Raw genomic sequence first — 24,800 nt, forward strand, 5'->3', positions numbered from 1 at the left:
CCCTGGGGTCTGGCAGATGCCGCAGCTGGCAGACTGGGGGCAGGAGCCATGGACCACACCCTCCTTCAGCGAGGGGGACATGACTGTCCCCTTCCGCTGACTATACCGAAGCGTCAGAAACAGTACTGGTTGTAAATTCAGAGGCTTTTAGGTCAGGCAGGTGACATGAACAAAGAAGGCCAGTTCTGTAGCAAAGCAGGGAGACTCCAGGCCACCCAACCAACGGCGGCTTAGCTGCGGGCAGGGCTGGGGAGCAGGGCTACTAGGACATCAGAGATTTCAAGAGAAACCAGAAGTCCAGATTTTATGTGTGGTTATGTCCACATGCTGACCAAATCTTACATGTCCGTGGGTCACTAGTCTGCCACCTCAGGCCTACAAGGATCTAGCTTTCAGGGGGGCACAGTAGTGTAGAGGTGGTGGCCAGAACCAGATGGCGGACCCTTCCTTGCCTCCCCCCTCAGACCCCTGCGCTACAGTCCGGCCAGATGCCGAGGCCAACTTACTCAGCTCCGAGATGCTGCCCACGCAGGTGGCCAGGAGAGACTGCTCCAGGGTCCGGAGCTCCAGCTGCGCATAGGCATCGGCTCGCTCATCGTGGCCCAGGGACCCTCCATTGTAGGGACTGAAGTACGCGGGGAGGGAGAGGACACCTGTGGGGAAGCAAGATGGAGAGGTCACCCTCAGGAAGGCAGGAAAGCTCCCGGGGCCTCGGTCGCCATGGCGGGGCTCAGCCCCCATCCCCTTCCCCTGATGCAGAGGGGCCAGAGGGGTGCACCTCTCCCTGAGCCTTGAGGACATGGGCCTTTTTGCTGTGCCTGGTACTGTGGGGGTCAGAATGAGAAGTGGCCCACCGTGGCTGTGGCTTTAACCTGCTGGATACCAGCCTTTGATGGAGCTGCTCCAGGACCTGGCCTACGCAGGCTCCCAGGCCACTCACTGAGTATCTGCGGCAGGCCTGACTGGTCCCAGGGGTTGTGCTCCTCTCAGTGTTGTGTGATGACAGAGATGGTTTTGTTTCCATGGTGCTCAGGGGTGGCTGAGTCAGAGGTGCTCTCCTGCCCACCCAGAGGCCAGTGTCACCCACGGAGGCCTCTCACTTCCCCAAGTTATCCCCTTTCTTCTTCAAGCCCACACGGGGCTGGGAGCCGCCACTGAAGAGGAACACTGCCCTCTCCACTCCAAGAAGGGGACTCATCCCAGCCCTTGGCCAAGTCCAATTAGCGTTTCTCATTAGCACTTCAACAGCCAGGGAGCAGAGCTGTCAGAATCATCCCAGGGGGTGACAACATGCAAGTCTCTCCAACTCATTGTGTGTCTTCTTAGAAAGCACCAGAAAAGAAGAAAACCGGCATTTGTTTTTTTGGGATTGGCTTACTTTATTTAGCATTATATTCTCCAACTCCAACTATTCACCTGCAAATGCCGTGATTTTATTCTCTTTTAATGCTGAGTGATATTCCATTGTGTATATATGCCACAGTTTCTTTATCCATTCATCTACTGAAGGGCATCTAGGTTGGATCCACATTTTAGCTATTGTGAATTGTGCTGCTATAAACAATTGATGTGGCCGTGGGAAGGTGGGTAGGAAAGATGGTGGAATGAGACGGACATCATTACCCTAAGTACATGTATGAAAACATGGTGTGACTCTGTGTTCAACCAGAGATGAAAAATTGCGCTCCATTTGTGTATTATGAATTGAATTGCAATCTGCTGTCATATGTAACTAATTAGAATAAATAATTTTTTTTTTTAAAGGAAGCACCTACAAAACACAATCAGCCTGTTTTAAAAAAATATGTTGCTTCTTTAAAGCATGTGGCCACAGAGATTCCAGTTGCCGTCAGAGCCTAAATCTGGGATTCCCAACTTCTGGTAACTGCTGTTTCTCTCAGTGCTGTTTCTTTGTCCCAACCTTCCACCCCATTTTTTTTTTCTCTTAAGAAAAATACCCACAGAGATTTAGTCACCTTTGGGAAAAGCCTCCTAAAATTTCTTGAGATAACTGGACAGCCCCTGGGCTGTGGCCAAGTCTGGGTTAGAACCCCTTGTCCTGAGCCTGTGTGATGTGACCAGGATGCACTGGGTGCTGCAGCAGAGCAGGACCACGGGGCCTTGGAGTGGAAGTTCTAGGCTGGCACTTGACCAGTGGGGTGCTCTCGGGAAGGTTCCTTAGCCTCTCTGTGCCTCAGGTCATCATCGAGAGCCCCAGTCCACAGTACCAGTCGTCAATTCCTGCACCAGCACATGGCTCAGAGCGAGGTCTATCCTGGTGCTATTTTATTTTCTATGGGAACACAGGCTTTATTTATCTGTCTCATTTATTCTCCATCTTCAAAATCGAAGGGCTGACACTGGAAGAGCATCCAAAACTCGCTCAGGTAGGCAGTGGAACTAAGATTCAAATTCAGGTCGGGATGACTCTAGAACATGAACAACTGACCCCCCAACCCGGCTCCCCACTCCATGAGGCCAGAGCCGAATGAACACATCACCCAGGCTCCCCACTGGCTGACCCCGTCTGGTGGGTCTTGTGTGATGACAGCCCCTTCCCACCCATGGACACCCCCTACTGAGCCTTGAGTCTCTCTCTCTGGGTACAGGGCAGCCTTCCCCTAGCCCAGGCCCCGGGGTGTCTTCCTCCACCATTCTGTAGGTTCAGTGATTGATACATATCTGCTCTTCCCCAGAGCCAGGCCTCCCTGTCCTCCTTCACGCTGAAGTGAACGAAGCCTGCCCCCACGTGCCTCTCTTCAACCCTTGTAGGTGACAGCAGCCCTGCCACCCGAGTCAGCGCTGACTCTGCCAAGAATGGCATCAAAGCAGTTGTTTCCCTAGAGGAGGAGGAAGAGCATGTGAGGAGGTCTCCCCCAACCTCCTGCCCAGGCCCCGTTCCTCAAGCAGCAATTCTCCCTGACCGCTGAGTAACCAAACACATTAGGAAGAGCTGGTAAAACAAAAGAGAAGGCCATCCCAACCACAAGCTGCAACCCACAGTCAGGCCCACAGCTGCCAGACCCTGGCTCAGTCCGGCTCCTCCCCTCCTCTCCCTTACTCCACTATAGAAACGACTGGAAACATGTGGATCAAATTTACAGTGCTTAGGGCAAGGGGACAGGAAATTCAGCTGATTTGTCAAAGGATTCCCAGAGAGAAATATTATGTCAATAGATCCAGTAACAGGAGCTGGCAGCTCCATTAATACCAGTCTCCATTTTCGTAGTCCTCACCCACCCAAAGGGGCTTTCACTTAATACCATGGCAAAAGTAATTATGAACCTATCGTTAATAATAGCAACGGATAGCATCATGTTTTTGTGTGCCTTTTGCTTTTAAGAGACTCTGGACATCTAGTAACTTATTCTTCTAGCCAGGGAGACGGGCAGTCGTGGTATGAGACGACCACAGCTGACTTTCACTGAGGGCTTGCTCATGTGCCAGTTACTGCAATAGCAGTTTGCATATGTCACCACCTTTATGTCCAGGACCGCAGGAGGTATCACCCCCTCTCACAGATGGGGAAACTGAGGTAGGACAAAGTTTAGCGCCTTGCCCAAGGCTACAGAGGTTACCAGATGCTGAATGGGGCTGGAAACTAATCTCTTCATTCTTGAGCTCCTGTAGGACAAGGGCACCTTGTCCTACAATTAAGCAACCCCTAGGATATTTAAGGAAAGTCTGTCTGGGCCTGAGGTTTGATGGGAAGAAATGCAAAGACAGAAAAAGGACTCCTGGAGGCCTCCCTGAAACTACAGTGGGAAGGCTCTCTTTTTCCCTCCCGTCTTTCCATGCAGCTGTCTTCCCGCTCAGCTCCTGAAGAAAGCCTCCTTCGCATCAATCCCAAGTTGTTCTCGGTCCCACATAAGCTCATGGTTCAGCAGTTCTTATTAAACACGTGAAATATTTCCTTTCCACTCTGGCATTGCCTCCGCGTCTTCTTTTCCCAGTTCCCACAGGGGCCCAGGGCAAGGTCATGTCTGGGAACAGGAATTTCAAAAACGAAGAAAAACCTCTAAACCAAAACAAAAACAAGAGAAAAGGCATCTCTTTTCTTTCATTCAGTAGAATCCTTACGAAAATTTGTTTGTTCTAGTCATGATGGAAAAGCCGGCATGCAGGAGTGTTTCCTTCACTCCTCTATTAATTAATAAGGACCCCAAATCAATTCCTGCTACCGAGGAGACCCACCAGCAACACTGGGCTCATTACTGTGCAGTGACTCACCAGGCACAGGCAGAGCACATGACCGGGTTGTCCTCTGCCTCGTTCTTCTATAAATTCTGCATTTCTGTTGGGACCAGCGCTCTCCTCAATGTGCTTTTGGTAAGGTGAAGCCTCCACATCTCCCCAGTGATAAACAGGACCATAATCTTCAATTTTTCTCATTCTGGCTGCCTAACCCTTGAACCTTGGAATTCTTATCTTGCTCCTTTACTGTCTGCTTTCTGAGTGCAACAGGGCCTCCACCGGGTGCCCACAAGAGACTCTGAGTCATCCCTACTAGCCGTCTCCTCCTCCTGCACCTCCAACCCACCACCGGGCCTTGCTGTTTCTGCTGCCTTAATATCTCAAAAACCTGTCCCTCATTCTGGAGCCTTCCAGGATCCCCACCACCCTCCTGAAGAAATCCAAATACCTCTGCACAGGTAAGAATACATAACATCTTTCCTTCTCTTTAGTTTAAGGAAGAAACTAATTCTGCCAGTAAACTGGAAAATCACCAGCACCTCCCAGGACATCGATAGGTATGAAGCCTAACACCCCAGAGCCTCGTTTCTCTAGCCTGTGTTCCAAGTCTTGGTTCTGCTATGGTCCCTGGGGTTGGGGTTGAGGTGGAGATGGGGCAGAAGCCAGCCCATTTTCTTTCCAGGTGATTTCCCCCTAGTGCCCAGAGAAGGCGCTATTGAGTGAGGTGGGCAACCCGACTGGTCCTGGAGGCCACCATCTGGGAATCTAACCTGGATTTCTGCTTGCAGGGGTACAGCCTCCTCCCAGCAAGCGCCAAGCCAGAGCAGATGGCGGCACACTGGGTTGACAAACCAGACTTTCAGTGCAAAGGAATCGATGGGGATTTCATCTATGTGTCTGCACAGATGGGGGGTTAATTTGATGTCCGGCACTGGTCTCTAGGCACCCACTGACCCCTAGAAGCATTTCCTCCTTATCAGTGCAGAGTTGAACTTCTGAACTGTCAGCAGTGGGAACATAGTGGGAACACAGCCTATTGCTATTTCCTATGGTTTAATTTCCCTCTCAGCTATGACACCATGCTCCCATGCAGGCTTTTCAATGCAAAGACATCCTTTCTGTGCAAACTGGGTAGGTTTGTAGTTCAGCTTTTCTGACCATTCGTCAAAAAGCCATCAAGGCTGGAACTTAACTGACCTCCAAACTCAGCAGCCCATTACTGACACACGACTTGTCAATGTGCCTTCTGAGAATGACCCCATGGTCTGATGCCTCGAGAATCTCTGCACAGAGCCATTGCTGTCCCTCTGCTATGACCCTCCACCCCCAGATCTGCCATCCCTGGCAGGGATTTCACTGGCCAAGGCAGCAAAGGCCACTGCCTGTCCTGCTTCTTTGAAATGAAAACCAGGATGCAGGGGATTACTCCTTTATGGCCCTTGTGAGGAAACGCACAAGGCAGGGCCTCTTCTGCCGGTTTTCTTAGGCACTAGAAGCTTGGGTGGAGTTCAATTCGTAAGCTTCTGAAAATAAAAATTATACTGCCCCACTGAATGGTTTCCAAATAGTCCACATGACCCAGCTCTTTTATTTTATTTTTTAAAAGTGTTTCCACCCTCTGATCTTGGGTTTTATATATAGGACATTTAATGCCCAATTGTCGTCTATTAGTCATCCTTGAACAAAGCACTGAAAAGCCAAAGGATGGAAATCCTCCAGAGAGACACAAGCGGGCACAAGGACAGCCTCACTGAACGGTCACTCGACATTCTGAGTTCAAAGAGGCTGGGGACACGGGGTTGAGGCAAGGGGACACTACAGGAACTAGGGGAAAAACCTCGACGTGGCGTGAAATAGGCCTGATCAGCTGCCATCATCCGCCTATCCGTGACTCATCAAGAATGATCAAGAGCTAATTCCTGGGCAAAGCTATTGCCTTGAGATGCGACCAATATGTTGTAACGCCCAAGAGTTCAAGTGGAGAGATGTTAGGAGATAGGGGGGAGGGGGAGGGAGAGAGAGAGGGGGGGAGAGAGAGAGAGAGAGAGAGAGAGAGAGAGACTGACTAAAATCAGTTGGGGAAGCAATTTTTTTAAATCATAAGTTAATGATCCATGGAGTTGGGTGCTCACAAACAGGGATGGGATCAATAAGCTTTGGAACCCCTACAAAGATCCCAGCAGGGGCTGCTATCACAGTGCCCCCCCCCCCCCCCCCCCCCGTGCCTCTGAGGGACACAAGCTTAGATGGGCTGGGTCACTTGATTAAGTATGCAGCTTAATGGCAGAGGTGGGATCCTGACCCAGTGTGCCACCCCAGGGGACCCCAGCATTCACACAGCACTGCCTCTCCTGAGGGGGCCAGGGTCCAGCTTGGGAAGGAAAAGCGCACCAGGCTCTCCCTAGTCACTCCGGGCCCAGGGCTGTTCCCCAACCCTCGCCCCCCAGCTTTCCCCCTTCTTGAAGGGCAGGAAATTAAAAGCAAATAATAACCATGCTCTGGTTAACACCTCACCCTGGCTAAGTTACCAGAACACCACCAGTGAAAGGTGGTCTTCCGGCAAAGTCCGGCCCGGGGCCAAGAGCTCACCATTAAGCAGTAAAATAATAACACACATTTATGACTGCCCAGGGAGCAGGTGGCCAGGGAACCCAGGGCGAGATCAAAGGGTGACGGAGCACAACACGCTCCTTGCCAGCAACCCCCTTCCTCTTAAGAGGGGTAAAAAGCAAACCTTCCCCAATGGTGGGCTGGGATTTACCTCCCTCTGGAATGCTCCATCCCCCGAGCTGCTCGGGAGTTGGTGGTGGGCTGCCCCTTCTCATGCAGCCAGCTCCTCCAAATCTCAGAGGAGCTCCAAGCTGGGCAAGGACTCGGAGGGGAAGAGAAGGGCCACCATAAAACTAGAGGGCCTCATAAGTCAGTGCAGGTGACCCCAGGAGTGCTGTCCTAGTCGCGTTATGGTGATTCATTTAATTAAGGTAAATATCAATTCTCTCATAGACCTAGAGGGTGACTATGGGGTGCTTGTAAAAATAAACAAACTAGTAGAGATCATGGGATTGCTATCTGATTTTTTTTTTTTTTAAGCAAAACCTCAATAAGATGCAGTCTGTTCCCTGCTGTTTCCCCATTTTGCAAGAGAGTAAAATAAAGCCAGAGTAACCATGCAGATCAATTTCAGGAAATTAAACCTAAAGGTGAACTCTGGAAAAACCAGCAATCGTCACAACATTGGGCAGTGTGGGGCAGAAAACCAACATTTGAACTACTGAGGTCTTTCCAGTGGAAAAAGATCTCTGTGTTATTTTGAATACTTTTAAAGAGATTCTGGGTGGCCTCACTCCAAAGGATTGATGTAACACACCAAGAACTTGAGTGACCTCGGAAACACGAGTCTTGGAATAACCTCCCACTAAAAAAGGGAAAATCCCAGCACATGACCGTGGTCCTTTGTCACAGTCTGTTCTTGACCCACAGCGGTGAGTGCACTAATTCCTGGAGGCCAAGGACAACAGTGAGCCACTTTTGTGTACGGACGATGTATTTAATAGACACATACAGTGTAGCTGTACCGAGGAGTGCCTATCTAGCATACATGAGGCCCAGGGTTCGATTCCCAGCACCACAAGAAAACAACAAAAAAGACACAGTCCTAGAGAGAACATGCAGAACTTAAAGACAGGGCGGAACTGGACAGTTGAGAGTCAGACCCTGAAGTATCAGCCCTTTCCCCAGCTGATCCTCCCAGCCACCAGGTGAGGCTGGTGCTTATCGCGCTGGTGTTATAATAATGCTTTCTGAATTACTATGCTTTCCAAACATTTATAAATATGACTTGTGGGTGAAATAAAAGCAGTTGTTGTGAGAGCTGAGAGGGGACAGACATGTCATCAGAGGCTGAAGAGGAGACAGAATGTTTCTTTTGAAGCAAAGCTATATCGTTCACTTCAACTAAGGCGCAAAACTGGTTATTTGAAGTTAAACTTTTACATAAAGTGTTTTAACACTATTACCTAGTTATCCATAGAGAGCTCAGACTGGAGGTCCTCTAATATCAAAGATGGTTACTTTTGCAAGGTAGAAGTGTACATGACTTTCCCCCCATTCATCTTCAGACTTTTTAACAAAACCGTTATTACTATAACCATCATGAGCTCACGGAGGCAAAAAGAAAAATAAAGCAAATAAAAGGAAAGCCTAGTTGTTTTTATAGAGACTTTACAAATAAATAAATAAATAATAAAAACAAATAGCAGATAAGGGAAAAGATTCTGCTAGACTCAGATAGAGGCGGTTCCATGCTAATAACAGGAGGTGAGATCTGTCTAGTGTCTCACCCCAGACTCGGCCTTGCTGAGAGCCAGCCCTTTCACCTGGCCCCAGTGGTTCTGACACAGACCTGGGTCCCTCCGTGGGATTTCCTGGGCCACGCGTTGCTGCTGTGTTTCTATGCAAGCCTGCAGCCACAGATGGCCTGACCCTCCCGCACCACAGTGGCCTGTGCAGGTTGCAATCTGCTGAGGTCTGAGAACAGGGAGAGTCCAGCCCCACAGCCCAAATCCCTGTTGGGAAAACAGAGGCTGGCCTGCCCTGCCTGGGTGGGGAGCAGGCAGGATGGGCGGGAGGGGGAGCAAGGCTGTGCCTGCCCCAGTGATTCCAGAGCTGCATCCCTCGCTAGGGAGCAGAGTGTCAGAGGGCAAGGAGGGACAGGGTCAGGGCTCCCAGCATCAGCTCAGAAATAGGGAAGAAGAGTGTTGCATACCCATGACAGACACAAGTCACTCCTTGGGGGTTAAAAACACTGCAAATATTACAAGGTCCAGGGCAGATGGCCAAGGCATCTAACATGAGCGTGTTAGAGAGAAATATACTGCACTGGAGTCCTGCTCACAAACAACCAGCTTCAGCCCATTTGGGTTCCATTTCCAAAGGGGTCTGAACATTAGACTCCCCAAATAATGTACGAGTAGGGTCAAGAGAGACGAGGGTTTGGAACCCAGCTCTCCTACTTACTAGCTATGTGACTCTGGACTAGTTACTTTTCCTTTCTGAGCCTCCACTTGCTTATCTGTATAATACGCCTACTGATAGCTCCTGATTTGTTAGATTGTTTAAGGATTAAAAGAAGTGATGGAGGAGGATACTTGGGGAAAGACCTGACACATAAGCAGAATACAGTAAATAGAAATATTTCTATGAATGGTCTCACTGTCAAGGGCCAGTGGCTTTGGGATAAAGCCACGAGATACTATATAAAAGCCATTAACACCATGGGGAGGAGGGGAGGAGCCCACGGCCTCTCTACCCTGTTTTCTTAGAGGCCGCTGCGGCTCACATTTGTACAAAATCATGCTACACTGGCTGCAGATGGGTCATTTATTTTGCATTTGTTCACTCATTTACTCAAAGTGGTGTCCTGATTACCTGGTGTGCTAGCAGCAGCTGTGCTCTGGGGACAGGAATAAAGGGGAACAGGAGGGCCTCCACCCTCGTGAAGGCGGAGTACTCAATACTGCACTCCAAGGGCCCCAAGGGAGCCAGCAAGAGGAGGAGGAGGAAGGTCCCTGAGACCCACTGTCCTGGCCTGAAGTGGGGGGGAGGGAAGGCGGGGGAGAGGCCATGGGGAGGAGAGTCAGCTTGGCAGAGCGGCTGGATGGGTCTTCCCCTTTTCCTCAAAGGTCAGAGTAGCAGCTCCACGCAGCTTTGCGGACTATGCGATCTCTCAACCTCTCAACTCTGCCAGGGTCATGTGACTAGACAAACAGGTACGGCTGTGTTTCGTGAATGAAACCATGGACACTGAAATTTGAATTTCACATTATCTTCATGCGTCATGAATATTTTTCAACCATTCAAAAATGTTAGATCCACTCTTGGCTGGGGGGCCGTACAAAAACAGGCAGGGCGTGGGGCCCGGGGCCAGGAACCCTTAGGAGGACTGAAAGGGGGACTCAAGAGGAACAGGCACAAAAGCCTAGGGACTCAAACTCTGCCCAAGAACCAGGAGGACCCACTGAAGGGGTTTGAGTGGGTGAGCGACAGGGTCATCTGTACACTTGAGGAGGTGGCCAGGGCTCAGGAGAGTAGCATCCCAGGGTCCACTGCTGGCTGGAGGGAGACACATGCCCTGCTGTGGAATTCACAGCCCAAATCCCAGGGGGCCAGCCACTGCCTGTGCTCTCCCCATCCAGCCGCCCATTCCTGTCAGTGTTTGTACTGATCGCTGGTTGCTTCCATCATTCAGCAACTGTGAGTGAAGCTGCTATAAACATCTGTGAGCAGGATTTTGTGTGGACATAAGTTTTCAGCTCCTTTGGGCAAATACTAAGGAGTGCAATTGCTGGACTGTGACGAACACAGTTTGTTTGGGAAGGAAATGCCAAGCTGTCCTGTTACGTGGCTGTGCCATCTGGCACCCCCAGCAACGCACGAGAGTTCCTGTTCCTCCACGTCCTCATCAGCCATGGCTGGTGTCAGAGTTCAGGATTTTGGTCAGTCCAACAGGTGCGAAGTGGTGTCTCACTGCTGTTTTAATCTGCAGTTCCCTGATGACAAATGATGACAGGCATCATTTCCTGTGCTCATTTGCTACCTATATATCTTCTTTGGTCTGATAAGGTCTTTTGCCCATCTTAATTTAATTTTTTATTGCAGTGCTGGGATTGAACCCAGGGCCTGGTAATGCCACTGAGCTACATCCCCAGCCCTGGCCCATTTGTAAACTGGGTTGTTTTCTTCCTTTTGAATTCTAACAGTTGCTTGTGGATTTTTGGATAGCGGTCCTTCATCGGATCTGTCTTTTGCAAATATTTTCTCCTCATGTGTGGCTCATCTTTTCACTTTCTTGACAGAGTCTTTTTCTCACAGAGCAGAAACTTTTCATGGTAATAAAGTCCAGCTTATCGATTCTTTCATAGACTGTGCTTTTGGTGTGGTATCTATAAAGTCACCCCAAAATCCAAGGTCACCTCAATTTTCTCGTAGGCGATTTTCTAAAAATTTTATAGTGTTGCATTTTACATTTAGGTCTGAGACCCACTGTGAGTTCACCTAGGGGAGAGCGAAGGTCTAGGTTCCTTTACTGCATGTGAATGTTTAAGTTCCAGCACCATCTCTGGGTAAGGCTGTCTCGGCCTTGGCTCTGTTATCAAAGGTCAGCTGATGGTGTCTGTGTGGGTCTATTTCCAGGCTCTGTTCTGTTCCACTCATCTCTTTGTGCTGAAATTGCTGTGCTGTGCTATTCTCAGCATTCACCCACTTATTCAAATCTCCATCATATGCCCGTCAAGTACAGAGCTTGGTGCTAGGAATACAGAGGTGAATGAGACCTGGGTTCCTGTTCTAGGGAGAGGAAAACCACGTGGGCAAATAAAACCTCCGTGACAAAGACCAGAGGGGGCAGCTGCAGTAGGACTAGAAGTATAGAAGGGGAGCCTCAAGACAGGGCAAGGGAGGAAAGGCAACAGGATGTTTCAGAAAGCCCCCGCCTCCATTTACCAAAAGACTCTAAAGGGCTTGTTCAGAGTTCAAGAGAAACAGCCACTCCCTGGTCATCCCATGCCTGAGCAAACTGCATGGTACAGAGTGGTGGCAGGGGTGGAGGAGGACAGAGGAGGAAGCTCTTTTACTGAGAGGAAGTTCCTGTAAAACATTCATTCTCAGAGGGCACACCCCTCCCAGAGTTCACTGTGCCACTTCCAGGATCTTGCAGGACACCCTGATCTGTCCCTGAAAAGATGTAAGAGAATGACACTGTGAAGCCCCTCTCAAGTGACCTGTCCACCACCTTCCTGCTCCAGAATCCCAACATTGTCTAGAATGTTATGCAATATGCCAGAGGACCTGGCAGACACCTACCCAGGCTCCCTAACAGATTATCTCATTGTCCTTAACAATGTCACATATCAAAGACTTCAGGAGTTTTGGAAAGTATTTTGTATTTATTTATTTATTTTCTGATTAAAGGGGATAGGTTACCTGGATGGCAGGGCTTTTGCTTTTTTCAACTGCTTAGACTGTGATGCATTCACTGAAGAAGGTGCAGCAGCAGCCACTGTACCACCAGGAAGCAGGCCCCTGCTGTACCACATGAAGGGGTAAGAGGGAGACCAGAGCCAACATGCTGGGGTGGGGGGGCGGGGGGTAAAAAAAAAGGTAGGAAGAACTGGGTTTCCTGAGGGTCTCACCAGGCAGCTAAATCATACCGTGAACTCCCTGCCCCTGAACTTGTGAAAAGTAGGCCCCTCCTTGTCTCAGTTTGCTAGGACTACGGAAACAATACACAGCAGGGTAGCTTAAACAATAACAATGTATTTTTTTTCAAAGTTCTAGGGGCTAGACCCTGGAGAAGTGTCCAGGTGTCAGCAGGCTGTTCCTCCTGAGGCCTTTCTCCTTGGCTTGCAGATGGCAGTCTTCTCCCTGGGCTTCTCTCTGTGCTTGCCTGTGTCCTCGCCCCTTATAAGGACACTAGACATTTAAGGCCTGTCCTCATGGCCTTATTTTACATTCATTGTCTCTTTAAAGGTCCCAGATCCAAATGTGGTCACATTCCCAGATACCGAAGGTTAGGGTTTCAGTATCAGATTTTCATGGGGAATAAGACGCAAACCAAAGCAATTGTGCTTTCTGTGATTTGCAGATAAAGCGACTGTCTGACATGAGAGAGTTGCTATAAACCAGTAGCTTTGTAAAACAAAACAATTTCAAACTCTGGAATCCTTTGTTCAAACAAAATCACATGAAGAGTCCCAAGGCAAAGCAGACCCCAGCCTCAGGCCCGACATCTCCGAGAAGCAGGCTGAAAACGAAGGATCCAAGCTCACTGTCTGGTCTGGCTGGTGTGGGCATGCCCTTGGCCTGCACAGAGAACAGGTGGCTCTGGCTGAGTCTCCCGAGGGCTCAGGTGGCAACGGCAACCCCAGCAGCATTTAGCGTAGACAGAGGAGTGAAGTCGCCTGCCTCCCCAGCCTCCCCAGCCTCCCCAGCCAGTTCAGTGCTGCCGTGAGGTCTGCGGAACTCTACTGCCCGTGGTTTAATTTAAAAACATCAGATAGACAAGAAGGGGAAGATAGCCTACGGCAATTTTACTGCTCTGAGATGGCATGTCTTCCAGACTTTAGGCTGCGCACCGGCACGTGGAAGTTTTAAAAAGGGTCCCTGCATGCACGGGAGGACTTTCTCACCTGACACTGCACGGCTGTCCTTCCGCAGCCCCAGATGCTGTTCCTGTCACTTTCAATGGCTGCAGTGCACACCATCCTAAAGGCCCACAGCACGTTCTGCTGCTACTCTGGGGGTCAGGAGGGCCCTCTCCAGGGTGGCGGCGTGGTGGGCAGTGGTCCCCGAGTCACACCACACCCCAGGGCTCTAGCGCTGCAGGAGCGTCCTCATGTGAGGGAGGTGCCTCGCCTTCCACCTGGGGCCTGCAGACAAGGGCAACGCAGCAGGCTCCTGTGGGCAGTGTCCAGCTCTATCTTAACCTGAAAGCCAGCCCTCCCAGACAGGAGCTCCTTACCCAGCGCCTTGGGACCACAGGCTCTCCTGCCCAGAAGACTCCAAGGGTGTGAGACGGGCACTTGAGGCCTTCAGGTGCACACAGGCCTGTCCCCCCAGAGGTCCCTGCCTCCCTGTGGGAAAGCCAGGACCCTCCTGCTTCCCAGGAAGGTCTCTTGCTAAGCCTCTCCCTTTCTGGGGGGCTGGGGGAGACAGAGCTTGGAGCCAGCTGTCCTGGAGGGTGGGCCTTCCCTCTCTGGGGAGCACCTCCGCTGGGACGCCCTGGGCATGGAGGAGCCCCCGCCTGACTGCAGAGCTGTGTGTGACCTGTGTACTCAACACTGCAACTTTGGGCTTTGGCCCCAAGCCCCTCGCTGTTTGTTTTACAAACTCCTACTTACAGTCTCAAATTAGGCTCATTAAAAAGCCAGCTCCCTGTGGGGCTATAAACGTCACATGGACAAGCGGAGAGTGAGTTTACGAGGCTGGCGTGTGATCTGCCCACCAACACTGCAGAGCCGGACCCAGTGGAAACAGTGAATCAGCCTGTTTCGGCAGCATCCCTCTCGGAGCTCAATAGGGGTTGGCAACCAGCCAGAGAAGAGGCGGCGGGTGTAGCCAGTGCAGGGGGCGGCGGGGGGCGGGGGGGAGCTCGGGACAGTCTCTGCAGCTTCTTGGGTCTGAGCAGTACAACTGAGGGCATGTCGCTCCTGGAATTGTCTCCTTCCTGCTCCTTCAAAGCCCCCCAGCTCCACTTCCATCCCCCAGAACCATCAAGAGCTGCATCCTGCCAGCTCTGGCTCATCCTTTGAGCACACTGACCTTATCTTTCCACCTGTGTTTCCCCTGCCTGGGGGCCCCCATCCCAGCAGGGGAACTGACACCTCTGCTTATCATTTCTGCAGTGCCAGGTGCCCTGTCTCCACGGCAGCAGGTCTGCAGCTCCCCAGGATCCGTCTCATTACTCAAATCATTGACCAGTCAGCATGTCCCAAATTACATGGAGACGGAGGCAGTGTTCCTCCTGGATCTTACCGTCCATACCCCTAGTCAACTGCCCGTGGCAAAAGTGAGGTACAGTCGAAATCTTTTAATCTCCTTGACTAAGTCTCAGCAGGCAATTTCTCTGGCCCAGGCAGGGCCTTAGCCCAACCCAGAACACACACTCTGTAGAGTCACAGCTGGAAGGGACCACAGAAAGCATCAGCCTCTGATCCTGCTTGAGCATGCTCAGTCATGTCCCATCTTTAATATGTTGTCCTTGTTCTCATGTCTGTGGGAGGGCACAGTACCAGTGACCAAGAACTCAGTCTCCCTAAGAGAGCTCATCTGCAGCTCCAACTGCTAGAAAAGTTCTCCATTAAAGCATTAAACACATCTGTCTTTTGGCAGCTTCCACACCTAGGCCTGTGTCTGGGCCCTGCAAGGTTAGCGGTCTTCCTGTGGTGGGGACCTGTGTCTGCCATGGCTCCTCACATGAGATGGCTCAGCCCTGCCTAGGATCCAGCAGCCCAAGACTTCATGCACAACCGGGGGTTGTGCTGTCTGGGCAAACCCCGACTGGTACAGGGAATCAGAGGACCAAACCTTTCCTGGACACTGGAGGGCTCATGACCATGACGTCCACACTGGCGGCTCCCTCTCTTTCTACCCAGAGACTCTTCTTCACAGAACTTCCCCTACCGCACACAGGGGAGGGGTTAAGAACACCAGCTCACGGGCGGGATGAACCCTGTCTTACTTGCAGGGAGGCCTTGGACAAGAACATCTTCTCTGGCTTCACTTTGCTTGACTGTAAAATGGCAACAGCGTCTGAGCGAAGACTGACCAGGACCATGCACATGTGTGCTCAGCACAGTGGGCACATAGTGGACAGAAGGTGTCGTTTGTCTCAGGGGGTCATGTGACCTCTAATGGCTTCTACACGCTGCCCCTCTCCATGGTTCTCAGGCTTGAGGTAGGCACAATCTGTACACCCATCACGGTTTTACTAGATTTCTGGCTTACAGAGGCCAGAAGCTATATTCTTCATTGTATTGCCTCCTTTTCTCTACTTCTCTGCAATTCACTTAGCTCCCAAAACATGGCAGGTTATAAGTCTGCCTGTAAGTCTGAAAAACTGTTCAGCGAGGGTGGGTTGATGTCAGCCTTAAGCTTCAGTAAAAAAGATTGAGATATTCTCAGTAGTAAAGCAAACTAGTGGCTTTGTCTTCAGGTGGCACTGTAAGTTAAAGGCAAAAACATGCACCCGTGACCTAATCCCTCCAACTGCATGTCTAGTGTGGAGGTGGCCAACAGAGAGGGCAGATGTTGGAGGACAGAAAAACTGCCTGCTCCAGCGTGGACTTCAAACATACAGAAAAGAGAGGCCTGTCAGTCTGGCCTCCCACCGGACCCTCCTCAGCCCTGGTCCTGGGCCAATAGATGGCCCTGGAGAGCAGAGCGCTGAAGTGTTGGTCTGCGAGGCCCCGCCACTGTTATGGCTGATGTCGCCATCTGCAAACAACAGCTCTGCGGCACTTATCCTAGCTCTTCTATGCCTTTCCCTTAAAAAGAAAGATGTGGGGGGAGAGAGAGGGAGAGGGGGAGATGGAGGGAGGGAAAGAGAGAGGAGGGAAGAGGGAGAGAGGGAAGAAAGGATCTGCATGAAAAATAAACACCCATGCCACGCCAGTGCTTTGAACTTGGAAGCCCCCTGGCATTCCCATAACTGCAAGTTTTAGAAGAAGCCACTGTCTATTTGGCTTGTTCTGCCTCAAATAAACACTGGGAATGGAGAGGCGAGACGAGCCATCACGGCCTCCCCTCCACTCCCCGAGCCCAGCCTCTTAGAGGGGATGGCGTTCACAGAGGCTCCCTTATAGGGGGAGAAAGCAAAACCAAGACCCCCTCACACAAATGACAACCCTGTTTCCTTGGGGAACAGCTGACACTGGGCGGAGGAGGAGAAGGAGGAACGGTAGCAGCAGCAATGGGCTCAGAGCAAACTGTCCCAAGGACTCTATGACCCAACAGTGTCCCCATTTACCATAAGGTAACAGACGCCCCAGCATTAAGTAACCTGCCCAAGACAGCACAGCCAGCCAGCAGCGGCCCACGCTCTCCACTCCACCATGGGGAGACAGGCCCAGCATTTATGAGTCCAAGATGGTAATTAAAAAAAAAAAAATGAAATATAATATAAAAATTGAAAAAAATTGAAATATAGCATAACACTCATCCTTTAAAAACGAATAGTTCAGTGGCATTTAGTCCCTTCAGAGCTATGAAACCTTAACGGCTATTTGATTTCACAACATGCTCATCCTCCGCAAAGAAAGAGGCACCCATTTGCACTCATTCCTCATTCTCCACCTCCTCAGCCCCTGAAGCCACCAACCCACTTCCTGTCTCTATGGATTGGCCTATTCTGGATATTTCATATGCATGCAATCACACAAAGTGTGGCCCTTTGCATCTGGCCCCCTTTCTCTGGCACATGTTTAAGGCGCTGCCCTGTGGCAGCACCTATCTGTGCTGTGAGACTTCTTTTTGTGGCTGAATGACATTTATTGCATAGACACGCACACTTTGTCTCTTCAACTTTGATGGACACTGGGTTTGTTTACACTTTTTTGGTTATTATAAATAATGCTGCTTTGGACCATACAAGTTTTTGTGTGAACGTAAACTTTCACTTCTCTTGGGTGTATACTTCGGAGTGGAATTGCCCTGTCATGTGATAATTCTGTATTTCACTTTCTGAAGAACCGCTAGCCTGTTTCCCACAGTGGCTGCACCATTTTACATTCCCACCAGCGGTACGAGGGTTCCAACGAACGCCTTGTCGTCCTTGCCAACACCTCTCATTCTGGCCACAGCACTCCTAGTGAAGTGGTATCCCATTTATGTGATAGTTTCAGAAAATTATTTATTGTTTCCTGATCAATTGGTCATGAGTTCTGTGCTAGAACACTCTTCTTTAAAAGAAGTGTCACCACAAAGGACATGGAAAAATAAAAGCACATTTAACAAGAAATCAGTTCATGAGATTTGAGATAACTCTTAAGGATTGAGTTCTCCCGCTAGCATCCTATTCAATTATCATTAGAAGAATAATCAATGCACATTCACTGCAGCAAAAATGGTCAAGAGCAGGAGAGAGAATAAAAATCACTCACGATCCTATCACTTAGAGAGAAGAGTTGTGGATATATTTTTATGACTACAGTGGTTTTTGTTTCTTTTATTATCTCAAAAAGTATTTTCTTGTGCCATTATATGTCTTTGAAGGTCACTGCCACCTGCCTCAGATCTCCTAGCCCACATCATTCCTGTTCCTCCAGATGGGTTCACTCTCTTGGGAGATCACCCATGTTCAGTGCTCAGTGCAGGGTCCCTGGTTAGATCTCCCTGTCGACCGGGGAGGGGGAAGAACTCTCTGCACAGCCCCTGGGGAGCCTGCAGGGTGGACGGGCACACACACCTCCTGCACACTCTGCCTTTCCACCTCCCTGTGATGGTGGTTTTGATGTGAGAAAGCAGAGCAGGGGGGGCGGTCCATTCCAGTTCTCATACCCATGCCCCCATCCCGTGGGGACCCCTGCACCGGAAGCTAATCCAACCCATGCTAAGAGGCAGCACAGCTCCGTGAAAAAATTGAAGGTCCTATGGGGGTCTGAATGGGAGAGCCTGGAGCAGTGCCTAGAACACAGGATAGGCTCAGGAATGGGACTGGGGCAGGTGTTAGGCAGGGAAGGCTCTGATAAGTTGCCAGAGGGATGACAATAGCCTCACCCAAATGACAACAGCCCCTCCCTAAAGCACTGGTGGCCACTGACTTGCTGGGTTATAGCAGCCCTGCCCTGCATGCAGGGGCCACAGACCTTCGGCCTGTCTGCTGGAGCTGACCTGGCAGGTGACTCAGCGCCTCTTCCACTCCTTCCCCTTATATTCTTATCAGAAGATCTTAGTGCAGATCTGGCAACTCTTTCCCAGCTTCTGAAACCCTCTATGTCTGGAGAAGGGGTTTTCCCTATTCCTGCCTCCTCCCCGGCTGGCTGGGGACGGGCCAGGTAGGCTGTCCCCAGAGGATTTGCTCAAAGCAACCCGTGAGCTCACACAGAGGAGCTTCCGGTGAGATCACGCTGAGGAGCTATTTGTGGACACCTTGGCGGGACCAGCTGATCACTGACTCAGTGAGGCGGCAGGAAGGGAGGGGGACTCCCATCTCAAGTGGGAACCTGGTGACAGTTGAGAACCAGAACTACTAGGTTCTCCCTTCCCTGGCCTTCTGGAGAGGAGAGGCAGTAACCAGAAACTCAGAGTTGCTGGAAATGACCCCAGGCTTCCCCATCAGGAGATTCCTGCCTTACTTTCACTGATAACAAGACTGAGTACCACACCCAGGTGAGGCTGGCCAGGGAGGCACTGGGGCTGGTCCACTCCTCAGAGGAGAGATGTAACTCCCTCCTGAGCCAGCTCCGGAGCCACCTCTCACAGAACTTGGGCAAGGTGCTTCATGCAGAATCTTTTTCTAATGAAGATACACAGTTATCAGGCAGGCAGTGGTAATCCTTGGGGACATTCAGGTAACAAACTGCCTGGCACTGAGCCCGTCCCAGGTTAACATGGTAATGCTTCCTGTTCCTGCTAGACTTAGAGGATCTGGGAATCCCAGTCAGTTCTGCCACAGAACAGGGCCCTTTTTGCTCCTTTGAAGCACATATACAGATGGCTGTATTTATTTGCTTACATGTTCAATGCCTGGCAACTCTCCCCACCCCGCAAAACGCAAGCACTGCCTACACAATGTTAGACATATAGTACATGCTCAATAACATCTTCTGGAAATAAATGAATGCCATCAACAACAACAACCTGGGTAAGTTATTAACTTTGGACCCTAGTTTCTTCATCTGTAAAGTGGACTTGTTTTTTTACCACCAGTTATGCACAAATCATATAAAGCACTAACCCCAATGCCTAACATACAGCAGAGTTCAATAAATAAATGGACTCTGTTATCACCTGCATCAGAAGGGAGGAGAATCCTGAACTGCTACATACCAAGTCCTTAGTGAATTAGCCTATGTTAATGAGCAGCACTGGAGCTGGGAAGAAAGAGAGGAAGATCAAAAGGAACTTCCTAAGAGGATTTGCCTATCAGAGCTGGTCCAGGATGCTGAGTGGGGGTCCCCTTGGCTTCTCAGCCACAAGCTAAGGGTCCTGCTGACACCACTCCTAGGCGGTAGACACAAGGAATCCATCACTAATTGCCATGTTCCAGGGCTTTTCCTGACCCAGGCTAAAGGCACTAACTGGCTGCAGGAGATCAGTATTAGCTGATGGAACAGTTTTTGTGCCTCAGGTAAAGAGACAAGGCCAGGAAGTCAGAGAGGTGCCAGTCCTCTTGAAACAGGCCTTATGGGTAACACAGGTCTAAATAAGAGAGAGTGAAAGAGTGAAAGAGAGAGAGAGAGAGAGAGAGAGAGAGAGAGAGAGTTGGTTTTTTTTTTTTTTAATCTGAGGGACAGAAAGTGCATGAGCAAGCTGTGGGCAGGGCAGGAATGCAGCGGGGTCCCTGCGGCCAGGCCCAGAGGCAGGCTGACCTGGAGAGGTGTGGGTAGAAGGTCATCCTTGCAGGGTCTGGTGGGGACAGCTCTACATGGAAGAGGTTGGGTGGGAAGTCCCTGCAGATTCTTGTTGGGAGAGGAAGACTAAAAATGGAAAAAAGAGATAGACTGGAGATAAAGGGAAAAGAAAAAATAAAGAATCGAAATACAGTTTTTTCCCTTTGAAAGAAGATGTCATGGGAATAGTCTCTTCATTGGAAATGCAAAAACAAAACAAAAAAAAGAAAAAAACATTTTGGAATAGTTGAGAAAATATGGAAATTTTCTCCTTCCTTTGCTCTTGTAAACTTAGAGAAATCACATTTGTCTTCCACCTCTGGCCTTGTGCAAAAGGCAGAACACACACAACTCAACTTTATATACTTTTTAAAGAAAAAAAAAATTCTTTCTGATTTGGGCTGGTTCGTCTGATGGGTTCAGAGAGCTTAATTCTAGCTAGAGAAGGACCGCGGGGCTCCCGAGTTCCCTGATGGCAGCATTTTAAGCAGCAGATTATAGGTAGCTGACAGCCAGAGGACCCATTCTCTTTTGATGCCCTCCCTGCGTCCCTCCCTGTTCCCTGATATACTCCAGAGGCCTCAGGGCCCAAGGCCAGGTGGGGATCTCCAGGGGAACAGGAGTGATTGAGATGCCGACACATCGGGCCTGTGGGCCAGGCCAGGAGGGAGGCGGAGGATAGAGACACAGAGCTGAGGAGGGGGGCAAAGGCCTCACAACAGCGGCACAGACCTTCCCCCCCCCCCACAGTGGACCTGCGTTTTCCCAGCCCTCATCATTCTGGACAGCCTCTGCACCCCAGGGGTGTCAGAGCCATCTGGGAGCCCTCAAGTAGTCATCATTTTCTGAATATTTGGTGGAATTTTGAAAATTCAGTCTATTTTTCAGATATTTGGTGGAGCTGTTCAGGCAGCTATTATCTGAAGGGGAAATGATATCTTCTCCTTGGTGATTCTCAAGTTTGTGAGAGAGCTGAATGTAAGCATGCAGAGTCAAGTCATTTAAATTGCATGAGGGAAGTAAGCTGTTTGGAAGTATTTCTGGACTCATGGCCAAGAGCAGGGACTCTGGGGATAGACTGTCCACCTCTGGATCATCTTGGATGAGTTTCAGACCGTGTGTGTGTGTGTGTGTGTGTGTGTGTGTGTGTGTTTGGAGGTTTTCCCAGCTGTACGAGGGAGCCCATATCCATCAGGCTGCTCTGAAGATGAACTGAGCTAATGGACGCACAGTGACCTTTCAGGGCTGGCAGCTCTATAATGATGACCATGGCTATACCTTCCTTCATGGTTCTCCTGGATGCTGTGATTTCAACTTGTTTTCCATAAATTCTTTTGCCAGATTACTATGATTATGATATGAACATGCCTGTTGCGAAGGATAGCCTCACATTTTGACGGATCATCTGTAGCAATCTGAACTTTCCCAGTCCAGGCAGCCTGGGGCTCCAGGCTGTGCAGTAATGAAGCCAGGCCGGCCCTTTAGAGGCAATGCGCCATCTCCAGCTCCCAAACTTACTGCTGCTAGTGGGATAAGGAACAAAGTGTAAATGCCTGGAGCCCTGACAAAGTCCCCAGCCAAGGAATGCGTGCTGCGAACGCCCCCCAGGACATAGACCCTGCCCACCCATATTTTTGTGGCTCTCTGCCTGTTTAGGAGGATACAGCCTGACTTGGACCAGGTCATCCTGGTTGGAGACGCTCCAGCTTCCTCAAGAGGAACTGGTAGGGGACCTGGGCACCCCAGGGTCATGGTGCCGTGGCTGTCATCAACTTCCTCTTCCCTCTGCAGAGGGCAGCTCAGGGTGGAAAAGAGCAGGCTACCTCTACCCAGAGATGCATGGGCATTCCCAGGAGGTCAATCTCCATCTTTCATCTTCCCTGATACCACCTGGTCCTAGGGACCATCAGCACTCACCTGGCTTCCTGAAACAACCTGGCTGATCTCCCCATTTCTATCTTTGTGTTCTGTCGCCAACAGGACAAAGCTGTTAAAACCCAGAAGTCTAATCTGAACACGCCATTCTATTCAAAGTCCCTTCATGACACTCCTCCCACCCCAGGCCACACTGGGAGTAAAAAAAGTCTTTAAATTGGCCTCGAGCCCTACAGAGTGCCCACACCCCATCTCTCTAGCTACTCCACACTGGTCTCACTGTTCTCAAACATACCAGGCATGCTGCAGCCATGGGGCCTTTGAACTTGCTGCTCTGTTCCTGAATTGCTCTTTCCCCATGTGTCTGAATAGCCCCTCCTTCAGGGCTTCTCATGAACCTTCCCAGGCAGTCTCCCCAGACCTGGAGCTGCTTGTTTCTGGATCTCCCTATTTGAATTCCCTGCAGGGTTCTTCTCCATAACACTCATACCATCAAATACACTATATGTTCTCCCCGACATATACCTGCCAAAGTGCAGGACCTTGACCACTGAGAGGGGCCCAAGAGCAGGACTTTGCTTCCTTCACTGCCCACCCACTGTCCACAGAGCATCCCACATGTTGGCACCGGGGAAGACAGGGACAGCAAAGATGTCCGATAATGAACAGGTATTGGGTGGACAGATTCACGCCACCGAGCTCATACACTCTGTTCTCACGGAATGCTTGGGTGACTTCAGTCCAAGCTGCTCTTTTTATAGAAGGGCTATGTTATGGGGGTTAAAGCGAGGACTGAGTTCCATGTTCAGTCACAGTGAGGCTCTGGGCAAATTCTTGGCATCTCCGCCTCAGTTTCCTCCTCTGTGCAGGGGAATGGTCATGACTTCCTTCCTGGGGACTTGTAGGGATTAAGTGAGTCAATACTGCAGCTTCCAAGGCTGTCCGGAGGGGAAAGGAGAATGTAATCATGTATGCCTGCAGACATCTGGAGGGCTGACCAAGGGGACAGGGAGAGGAGGTGGCAATCACCCAGGCCCAGTCCAAGGGTTCCTACCTCATCCTCTGAATTTCCAACCAGACAACATCCCTGCTGCCCAATTACCATGAAAGGGGTGAGGAAATGGAGGGTTGGAAGAAGGAAGGACAACCCAGCAATCCTGTTTTGCTTTCCCTGCCTTCCAGAGCTCCAATGTTGGCAATTCATTGTTTTTTTTTTTTTTTTAAGATGTCAGTCTTGCATTTATCTTTAGGTAGAATAACGAATTGGTCATCTCCTGTTCTAACACACAGGCATCTTTCCCCTTCCATCATCACTGAACAATGCCAAACTTCTAGGATCCAAGCTGAGTTACGGTGAAAACAGGCCACAGCCCCCAAAAGGCTGCAGGGAAGAGTGGCCCTCAGAATTCTGAGGTGCCTTGTGATGGTCCCACAGGTTGACCTTGCTCTCCAGCCCCTTGCTGGCTTCAGTGAACAAGGAAATCGTGATGGAGAAGCTGTGAGGAGAAGCCCTGATCCTGCATCTGAAACCTCTCTGCACGGTCACTATTACAGTCACTGTGCCTCTGGGACCCTCTCACTCTGAGGTCACAAGAGGACTCTACAGTACAAATGAGCTTCTGCCTTTTATAAATACGATCAGGACTCCTCTGTGCATGGATGATGCCACCTGTCTCTCTTGTTAGTGGTGCAGATCTGTAAAGTATCTTGTGTCACCCTGAGTCAGAGCCGACCACACCCTCTGACTGAAGGCATTAGCAATGATCCAAAAGGGCAGAGGGACAAGAGTGGGTGGTAAAAGGGGGCCCAGAAGACAGCCTCTTCCCACCACTGGGAACTCCCACAATTCCGATCTTCCCACGAGGTGGTGACCGCCAGGGGCTTAGTGCATAGGGTGCGACAGACACACAGGGGCAGTAGAAGGAGTAAGGATGGTGACGGCAGGAACACTGAGAGCATCTTCACTCATGCCACCCACGCAGGCTCAGGGAGCAGAGACTGCCGGGCTGTGGTGGTTCTTCCCATGGGAGAGAGGTGGGGGAGGGGTGTGGTACAGGAGAGTCCTCTAGTAGTCATGCCTGCCTTGTTCTGAGCAGGGCAGATGAATATCTTGGTGTCCCGGGGCAGCAGGGGATTCTGCGGGTGTGGTAGGGGTAATGGCCAGTGGGGGCTCCCCATCCTGAGGCCGTGGACAGATCTACCTGGTCACCACAGGTGATGGCCACCGTGCCCTTTCTCGGCACTGAGCTAGATGGCTCCTGCGAGCCCTGCCTCGGCCAATCCTGGGAGTCTCTGCGGGGCACTCTACTGTCTCTGCTTTCCAGAAGAGGGAACTAGAGCTTAGAGAGGTCACACACTCGTGGCCACAGCCTCAGAGGACCAAGGAGAAGCAACGGGGAAGCCGGGCTTCTTTCCGACCAGCTCTCCCGCTCCACAGCCCTGCCCCACAGCCCAGCTCACCAGCAACCTGCATGGGCGCTGATCAGGAAGCAGGGAGCGTGCCCGATGGAGGGAACTTCTACTTTTTAAAAAGCTATCATGCCCAAGATTATCTTGCCCTCTTGGGGCCACCCTGGGCCCTGGGGCGGGAGGTCATCATCACCACACTGACCAGGGAGGAGAGGG

At 50.6% G+C, this 24,800-nt stretch overlaps 1 protein-coding gene across 1 annotated transcript in view; it reads right to left on the reverse strand.

Moving 5' to 3' along the window:
* Abtb2 (ankyrin repeat and BTB domain containing 2) overlaps positions 1-24,800 on the reverse strand; it is a 160,184-nt gene that overhangs the window by 40,698 nt on the left and 94,686 nt on the right. The window contains exon 2 of the mRNA XM_076844331.2: positions 507-653. Coding sequence (XP_076700446.1) covers positions 507-653 — 147 coding nt within the window. The remainder of the gene's footprint in view (positions 1-506; positions 654-24,800) is intronic.

This window comes from Callospermophilus lateralis, chromosome 2 (genome assembly GCF_048772815.1).
Source record: "Callospermophilus lateralis isolate mCalLat2 chromosome 2, mCalLat2.hap1, whole genome shotgun sequence".
NCBI classification, from domain to species: domain Eukaryota; kingdom Metazoa; phylum Chordata; class Mammalia; order Rodentia; family Sciuridae; genus Callospermophilus; species Callospermophilus lateralis.